Genomic DNA, 9082 nt, shown 5'->3' with positions numbered 1-9082 from the left:
CCCGAAAACAACGTCCTGCCAGTCGGAATCTGATGCGCTCGTTTGGCTCGTCCAAGACAGGCCGTCGTGGCTCGTCATCACCCTGTTGCCCGTACCGGTAGAGGATACTGCCACAAACGTCCCGTTTCCCCATGTCACGCCTCGCCATTCATTATCACTGGCGCTCGCTCTTGAGGTCCATACACTGCCATCCGGGCTTGTCATGACGCGGGTGTTGATGGTACCAGTACTGCTCACGGCTACGAACAAGTTTTCTGCGTAGGTCACACTTTGCCATTCGTTGATCGCCGCAGCAGTTTGACTCGACCAGCTAATGCCGTCTGAGCTTGTCATCACCAGAGTGCCAGAAGTGGCACTGGCGACGGCGACGAAGAGACTACCCCCAAACGTGACGTCCCACCAACCCGAATTTGCAGCGGCTGTTCTAGACGTCCAGCTCTCGCCATCAGATCTTGTCATAACCTTGCCGGTTGCCACTGCCACAAAGAGACTGTTGCCGTATGTGACTGACCTCCAAAACGTCTCCTCCCCAGACGTCTGTGAGCGATCCACGTATTCGCATCTACACTGGTTATGACCCATGTCGTTGTAAATCCGACAGCGACCCATTTTGAATCGCCATAGCCGATGCCAGTGTATGCGCTAGAAGTTGGGACGGTCTGTGTCTGACTCCAAGTTGCCCCATCGTCATTGCTGAATGCAATGCTTGAAATCGTAGGGAATCCCACATCGACGGCGACGTACGTTCCGTCGTGGTAGGCAACAGCATTGAGGTTCCCAGTGCTTGTGAAAATACTGTCCCACGATGATCCAGGACCAGGCGCCGGCGGGGCGTGGCAGTAGGTGAGGGGGTTGGGAAGGGAGTGGGCAACGCAGTGGGCGACGCAGTGGGCGCGGCAGTTGGCGTGGCGGTCGGCGACATTGTAGGCGTGGAAGTTGGTGTGCCTGTGGGCGTCGCAGTAGGCGTGGCAGTGGGCGTTGCAGATGGCGAGTGAGTGGGCGACGTAGTAGGCGACGCAGTGGGTGTCGCTGTGGGCGTCGCAGTGGGTGTCTCAGTTGGCGAGCGAGTAGGCATTCCAGTAGGCGTGACAGTGGGGTAGGCCGTGGGCATCGCAGTAGTCAAGGAAGTGGGAGAGGTAATGGGCGACACAGTGGGTGTGGCAGTGGGTGGGCAGTGGGTGTCCCAGTCGGCGTGGCAGTGGGCCGGGCAGTAGGCGACGCAGTGGGTGTCCCAGTCGGCGTGACAGTGGGGCTTGTAGTAGGCGACGCAGTAGGTTTCCCAGTAGGCTTGACAGTGGGCGTGCCAGTGGACGACGTGGTCGGCATCACAGTAGGAATGGTAGTCGGAGAAGACGTTTTAGGCGAGAGCGCTTCGTACACGTTGAAATCGGGATCGAAGATCAGGGGTGTGCACACTCGAATGCAGCAGAAGCACTGACTGGTCACGGTATTCCAGGTGAAGAGGAACGGTGCTTCTTCGCCCCCGTTCAGCGAGCAATATTCATAGCAAGCCTCCGGGGTAACGATTGACTGCAGGTATCGGTCTCCATCTTGGCTGAGAGCTATGATGCCTCCATGCCTGTTGATTCCCGGATGCACCGACAGACGACGGTCCTGAAGGGGGCCAGGCACCCCCCTTGAGAGAACCGCTGGCCCTCACCAAGGAGCACAAAAGGCTGAGTAGGATTGACGGTAGGTGCTGAAGTTGGCGCGCAAGTCGCGGCTTTTTTGAGTTTCGAGTATCGCACTTCTACGATGGCGGTTGGCCAGCGGCGTGATGCATGAGGCGTCTGTAGCATTCACTAGGTAAGCGAAAGCGTCCACCGCCAACATCTCAGGGGCACAATTGTCAGCCTTCACCTTGATACGAAAGCGGCGTACCCCTCCTTTGGATTTGATGATACAAAAGCAACTCCTTCCTCGTACAACATCCTACCTCTCTCATCTTTTCCTTATTGCTACATAGAAACACCCTGCCTCTCAACTTCAATTTCTTACGTCAATCACTTCGCTAACTTCAGCGCCTACATCGCTCATTTCTCATCATCTTCTTCTCTCCTCTTCCTGCAATTAGTATTCATCTTGACCCCTCTTTCCTCGCAAAGATCGTTGGAAACATTGCAGCCTCCCAAGGCCTGAACGATGGTTGCAAAGGAGAGTACAAGAGAAGCCGAGAGTGACCATGCCAACAAAACGACCTTTTCTGCGTCGCAGACACAAGTTTCATTCTTCCTTAATCATCGGATGCAAGCAGAGCCAAAATGCGTACCTTGAAAAGATAGTCGCTTGATCTCTCCCCTGGGAGCCAGATCGAGCGTGCAACTCCATAAAAACGTCTCGGTTCCTTTTCTTATGCATCCCTCTCTTCTTTTTGAGGCCCTCTCGATCTCCCTCCATTCCAGGAGGGAAAAGAGAGAAGGGCGAGGGGAAGGAAAGGAGGGGAGGGCGGGAGGGAAGACTAGCCGTAGTATCCCCCACGGAGACCTATTATTTTAGCTTCCCGTCAAAAAAAAGAGAGAAGAGCCCGCAAACGGAGGAGAGGATCGAGAGCAGGCCTACGAGGAGGTAGGAAGATAATAATAAGGGTGAAAAGAAGAAACTTAGGAAGGGGGGACAGGAGGGTGACAAGGAGGACGAAAGAAAGGGAGGGAGGGAGGGAGGAGAAGAGCAACGAGAAAATGGGTGGCCACATGCAGATTAGACGTCACCTTTGACAAACGTCTTAAGATCTCACCTGAATGTGATTGCTCTCTCTCCCTCCTTCCCTCCTTCCCTCCCTCCTTCCCTCCTTCCCTCCCTACCGTACTTGTTGTCGTCGATGGTACTTTTTCGCTCTTTAGCCTCTCCCTTTCCCTCCCTGTCCCCCTTTCAGAAGCTACCTTTGATCTCCAGGTCATGCCAAGACAGGTTTGAGATGGTGGCACAAGCGGAAGAGGGAAAGACGGCATCCGTCACCATCCCTTATGCTAAACAAGTTCTCTTATTCTAAGTTTAGCCCCTTCTCTGATCCTATCTTTTATCCTAGCCTTTAGCCTAACCCTAGCCCTAATCCTAACCATGACGAATCAGGTTTCTGGCCAAGGCAAGAAATTAATGAGGGCCACGTTCCTTGCAAGAGACTGCTAATTGTGCTCTCAACACGATTAATACATTAGGGGCAGTTTTTGCCACCCTACCATTCGTTTACGTGATATTATACTAACTCAGGAACTATTTTGTGAGCGGTAGTTTGATGCGCACCGAAAACTTTCTGATGTCGCGAGTTGACAACAAGATGTTGCTCTCGCGCTTCGGCGACAGACCCAGGTATAGAAGACTAGGCAAACTAATGTGCTATTTCTCAACTTTGCAGCACACACTGGCTCCGAATTCATCGCGGCATGATCAACAGGGTCGCGGGTGTGGACGACTTTGGCTTCTTCTACTCCTCACCGATATTATTGGAGGAGATTGATTTCTTGTAGCGTGGTTTCTAAGGGCCCTGCAGGCGAATTACTATCCCCCGTCCGGACAGAACCCGGCCTGCCGTGTAGCCAGCCTTACAAATACATGCAGGCGGCCCTTTTACAGGGCGAAAAGAAGCAAGAAATGGTCCCATCTGATCGTTACAACGTAGCATATGGTACGTGACGGCATGGACAGGTCTAGTATACTAGAAGAAATGTGCCCGTTGGGTTTTAGAACCCAGGGTTGGAACCATAGCTCCTGGAAAATCATCCATGTCGTGCCATCAATCGACACATTTTTTCTTTTCCGGAATGCATGACGGTCGTCACTGTGCCCAGAGGAGTTCTCCTGAAATTCAATCTTAACCTCACTCAATTTTCGCCACTAGTTATATTTTACCTGAATGGAATCGCTCAGCTATACCCTTGGAACGGTACGTATCAGACTTTCAAGAGTATTGATCGAAATTTACTGGGGTGTTTGAATTGCTTCATAATTTCCATCAAATCTCTAGATCACGGCACCTAAAGACATCTCGGTACCCTCACGACAGCCTTCATTACCGCCGCGCCTTATTTTGCGCAGCGTTTCTGTGGGACGAATAGGCAGCATGACTTTGAAAATTGTGCGTCTTAGTAGCATGCTAGTTCTCATTACAATAATGTTGCTTTTTTTATTTGTCCCAATTTGCGTAAGTGCTCACCATGGATAATGGCCTGTCGTGCCCTCGCGCTCGCGCTCACGTCCCCTCCTGTCTGTCTATCTTCTTCGCGGGCAGTCTTTTCTCTCACGTTCATGGCAACCAACTTGCTGTTCCAAAGCTTGCTCGTGCGGTATGCCAAAACTGCCGGTAAGTGCAGCATCACCTTTCGGATCGTCCTGCCGCTCGCTCTTCTACTCTCGATATTCGCTGCCACCGCGGTATTGGTTCTCGTCAAAGATGCCTCCCGGGACGGAATGTTCAGCTTCACTGCCTTAAGCGTGGCACTCTGCGGCTTCTGCACCTCTGTCCTCCAGGCGGCGATCTTCGGCTATGCGGCGGCCTTCCCCCCCCGATACACGCAAGCCATGATGGCGGGACAGGGGCTCGCTGGCCTCATCGTGGCCGCAGCAGGCTTGGCCACAGCCGCGAGCAGCCGAGCCAACGGTGCCTGCGCTGGTGTGCATCTGACGGAGGAGGGACCCGGACAAGGAGAGCAAATGGCGGCCTGCTCGGCTTACCAGGAGATCGACTACCACGCCTTGGCGTACTTCGGGACGGCCGTGGTCATATTGGGGGTCTGCATCGTCTCCTTCCTTTACCTGGAGCGCTTGCCTTTGGCGCAGTTCTTTGTGGGCTATAACAAGCGCCACGTCCACAGCCCCAGAGGAGCAGCGGGTGGAGGGTCCAAAGCGACCTTGGGGCTTGGCGGCAACAGGAGTGGGAGCGGCAAAGGCGATGACGCGTCAGTCGTGGAGAGCGGCCTCCGTGCCCTGCCGATGGCGGTGCGTTCCGGAGCCGGAGGAGAGGGGGCTGCGGATAAGGAAGCGGTCGGTGTCGATGGGGAACAAGGGGAGGAAGCCAGCGACGAGGAGAGCAGTGTTGGTCTCGTGGGGGTGCTGCCCAACACGGACCCCTGCGCTCTCCTGTCCCGTGTGGATTCGTCCTTGTCACTCTTGAGCGCCCATGGAGAGGACGAGCGAGGTGACGGCAATGAGGAGTCAGAGTCGTGGGGGAACACCACACTGCACGACATAAAAAGCTCTGTGCGCACGCACCAGCACGTGTCATTTCTCGTTCTTCTTCGCCGCCTTGGGTCTCCAGGCCTGGCAGTCTTCCTCGTTTTTTCCATCACCCTGGCCCTCTTTCCATCCACCACGGTACACATCGTCTCTGTGCGACGCTGCCAAGGCAGAGGGGTCTTTTATGACCAAGCTTTCGTCCCCTTCCAGTTCCTTCTCTTCAATCTGGGCGACTGGGGAGGTCGCACCCTCGCCGGCCACCTCCCCTCGCCCTTTCTTGTGCCCGCTCACCGATTGAGCTTCTATGCAGCGGCCAGGGTAGTATTCTTGCCGCTTTTCTTGCTCTGCAACGTAGACGACTCAGCATTTCCTATAGTCTTTGCGGCGGACTGGTGGCCAATGCTCTTCATGCTTTTCTTTTCGCTCAGCAACGGCTATCTCTCATCTTTAGCTATGATGCGAGGGCCTGCACAGCTGACCGTAGATCAGGCAGAGCGAGGTGGGAACGTGATGGTTCTGTTGATGACGGCTGGTCTGAGCGCGGGGTCTGTGCTCTCTTTTCTTGTTTCGGCTGTAAGCCTTAACAAGTTCTAAATTTCGGGGTACATATATTGTCGAAAGACTCTGTAGATATGAAAAATCCAACTCATGACGAATATAATGCCCAATGAAATTTTACAAACGCTTTTGTAGACGGTGTTAAGGTGGAAATGCACAGCAGTTGTAGGAATTGTCAATTTCTACCTGGTTTCCATCGTTTTATTGGTACGTCTGTCCACCACTTTGCGGGGCAAGTTCACCACGCAAACCAATCATATTTTGTTGATGAATATGATTGATGGCAAACTGGCCCGCAATATAGCCACATGTCGGGGACGTACCACTTCCATGGTCCTTTTTGCGGACGCACGGTGGCTGAACCTCCTCTATCCAACAACTTTCTTGAACGAGCACCTAAAATCATACTCTGTAGTAACGATTTACAGGATGAAAACAACTAGAGTCCTGTATTTCTATACTTTTATTGCCATACAACCTGGCATCAGTCCTTGTTCGCGATTTTCCTAACATTTCTCCCCCCAAAAAGGCTTTCTTCAACAGGTGCTTACACATCGCCAAACAGTGCCCCCAGCGGCTCTACCTTCAGCTCTCACGAAATATACGCACCCCGCCTAAAATAACACAGGAGCCATGAAGAGTAATCGTAAAGCCATGGCCATCTCATCATTAAGCGTGGCGCTGTGCACGCTATCTCAGTCGGGATCTCGTATAACGGATAAGAAAGAGGCAATCCGCTTTATTACAGAGACTGTATCGGACTCCAAACGCGCCGCTGCCTTAACGAAAAAAGGGCGATGGGAGGAGGTAGTGTGGTCAACTCTCATGTATGTCAAGCATGAAGGACGGAGCAACAAACAAAAGCGTGCGCAACAAGAGGACGTTGGGCTCTTCCTGGTGTCGGTTGTCCGACGGGCCCCACTCCGGGAAGGGGCATGGCCCCTAGTTCCCCTTGTCGAGGCTCTCGTCACGGATGCCCTGCTGCGGATGGACCAGGAGGCTACAGTTGGGAGTGCCTTACAACTGCTAGAAATATTGCTGAAAGAGGCCAAATATTGCGAGGGCATGAGTCGGGGCCTAGCAGAGCGATGCATGCAAAGATTGATGCGCTCTTTGGAGGAGGACGATGAGAGAAATGGGTTGGACCAGACCTCCATCTCCCGCGCGCGGTCACTCGCGAATCTGATAGCCAACTATCGCCGAGACTTTGTCCTCGAGGGCGACAGATCGGGCGGAAGGGAATCATTTTTGCGGGGCGTGGTGCGCTTCGCGGGCAGGTGGGCGGGGCGGCACGGGATCGCCGAGGCCCGCAAAGCCGGTGTCAACGCCTTCCCGGACGTGGCAGAGGAAGTGCTGGCCACCATAAATGCCTTGCTCCTCAAGTACGGCGTAGATTGCGCCCCCCACTTGGCCATGGGCGGCCACGACCAAGATATGAGCTACGGCGAGGCGGTCCTGAGCCTGGCACTCCAGTGCTTGCCCAATCTGCGGGCCTCCAAGATTCCCACCTTCTTCGAACACGTCCGCCTCCAACTCCATCTAGCCCGCGCTCGGCTCGCTTTTGCACACCCGTGGCTTCTGGATGCTGGCGATTACATGGCGCACAATCTCGACAACGTATGGGAGGTGGTTGTGCAGGACTGTCTGGTCAATGCCGGCCAGCACGTGCGGGCGCACGGTGCTGGCGGGAAGAAGGGTAGAGAGGAAACCTGGGTGCCGTTGGAGTATCGAGGGCGTTTGAGTCTGGTCCTGGCAGCGGAGGTTTTGTTCGCGATACGGGCTTTGAGAGTGACGTGCGTGGACGGGCAGGAGCCCCCCGGAACAAGTGTGGCCGTTGAGAGTGGAGAGAAGGCACGCGGAGGTGGTGAGACAGAGGTCTTGCGCGGAGAGGAATGTTTGGATGGGGATCAAGGGGGTGGAAGAATGCGTGGACCGGGGCAGATGCGGAAACGGCAGCGGCTGGCGAGCAGCAGGGGGGAAGCCGGGGTTAGCTCGATAGCTCGGGAGGCCGGATCGGGCTCGGATCCGGTCAAGGAGGACCCCATGGGCCGCATATACCACGTCTTGCGCATGGCTTCGAAGGGGAACGTGGGCAGCAGGGAGGATAGTGCCAGGCTTGGGAGACGTGTGCAGGCAGGTTGTCGGGCGGGTTTCTCGGATGGCGACCAAGTGAGGTCACACGGACAGGCCGATGCGAGCCTAGCTACTCAAAATCCAGGCTCACAGCCCACCGTCAAGGGCACTCAAGATCGAGTAGACGGGGGGGTTGGCTCTGGGGGCGCGAGGGTGAGTGTCATTCTGGCTCACTTGCAACTTTTGGCCGCCGTCTTGGAGAACTTGCCTTCGGGCGGAGAGCTCTGGGTGCTTTGCGAGACTGTCGAAGGAGAGGGCTTTGTGGAGCTTGTAGGCGTACTGGAGAACCTGTTGGTATCACGACGGGAAAGTGTGCTTCTCCTGTGGACCTTGGTGGCATTGCTCGCACTGGCTCACGTCTGCACTCGCCGCCCGATGCCGGTATTCCCGTCGGCCCAGCTCGGTGCTGCTTGGGGTCGAGTCCTCCATACCATCCTCCGTCCTGATCTGAAATGCTGGTCAGCTACAGGCCGTCTAGATTCTCAACGGGTAGGACTGGGTGACGGCGTTCTCCGACTGCTAATCAAACTGGTAAGCCACCCTATTCTCCTAAGCGAGGCTACACTAGCGAGAAATCAAGACCTACTGTGGAGATTGCCGGCGTTTCAAAGCGTGCAGGACTCTTTGAGTGCCATAAATTTGTTGCATGCTTTGCTACAGCGGGGGGAGATATCGGACGGCCATGATAGTATAGCCTCAGTTTTTTTTGGGTCCACGGGTGTAGTCAGTACGAGTGTGCCATGTGTTTTTTTGGACCACGCCCACCTTTCAAATGGTGGGGTACGTGGAAATGGAGAGAGCAGTGAAGAAAATGAGAACCTGCTCAGGAAAAGGCAGATGATGCTACCTCAGGCTCGAAGTCGCGCGGAGCGCGTGAGCGATTTTTTAATGGGATTTCTTAGCCTTCAGCTCTTCCGATCGCATGCTTCGATCATAGATCGGTGTCGAGCTATTGCTCGGGCTATGGCAGCATTGGTGGACTTAATTGGGGCTTCTCGCTATCGACTGCGCACGGTGACTGATGAGGACGGTACGCAAGCAGAAAATTGTGCGTTACCCTGGACAGTGGAGTCGTCATTTGCCGTCGGAAAACTGAGGTGGTCTCTCTCGAGTCCCTGGCGAGTGCTTGCGGAAGAAGAAGGGAGGCGGCGCAAGGCTCGGTCGTTAGGAAGTCACACTGAAGCCGAAGGAGGGAGTAGTCTCGATGAGAGTGGGACTATTC

The 9082-nt window shown here is 54.7% G+C and overlaps 2 protein-coding genes across 2 annotated transcripts, besides 1 other annotated feature; one reads left to right on the top strand and one right to left on the bottom strand.

Moving 5' to 3' along the window:
• Positions 1-154: 154 nt before the first annotated feature.
• On the bottom strand, positions 155-2296 carry NGA_0154920 (uncharacterized protein; the record flags this gene model as incomplete). Its single annotated transcript, XM_005853533.1, has 5 exons — positions 155-184; positions 238-562; positions 745-1029; positions 1151-1530; positions 2270-2296. Coding segments are annotated over 5 exons (1047 nt in total), but the record flags the coding sequence as incomplete, so codon positions are not given.
• Positions 1140-1214: a sequence feature (Short protein (NGA_0483000, EKU22766.1) was converted to a misc_feature.).
• Positions 2297-3349: 1053 nt separating the features above from the next.
• On the top strand, positions 3350-4426 carry NGA_0154620 (solute carrier family 29 (nucleoside transporters) member 2; the record flags this gene model as incomplete). Its single annotated transcript, XM_005853532.1, has 2 exons — positions 3350-3622; positions 4308-4426. Exons 1-2 carry the CDS (start codon positions 3550-3552, stop codon positions 4424-4426), a joined length of 192 nt encoding a protein of 63 aa, XP_005853594.1. The 5' UTR covers positions 3350-3549.
• Positions 4427-9082: the final 4656 nt, after the last annotated feature.

The sequence above is a fragment of the Nannochloropsis gaditana genome (genome assembly GCF_000240725.1).
Source record: "Nannochloropsis gaditana CCMP526 unplaced genomic scaffold scaffold845, whole genome shotgun sequence".
Lineage (NCBI taxonomy): Eukaryota > Eustigmatophyceae > Eustigmatales > Monodopsidaceae > Microchloropsis > Microchloropsis gaditana.
Note: the sequence above shows the minus strand (reverse complement) of the source record. Positions and strands in the feature narration are given on the sequence as shown.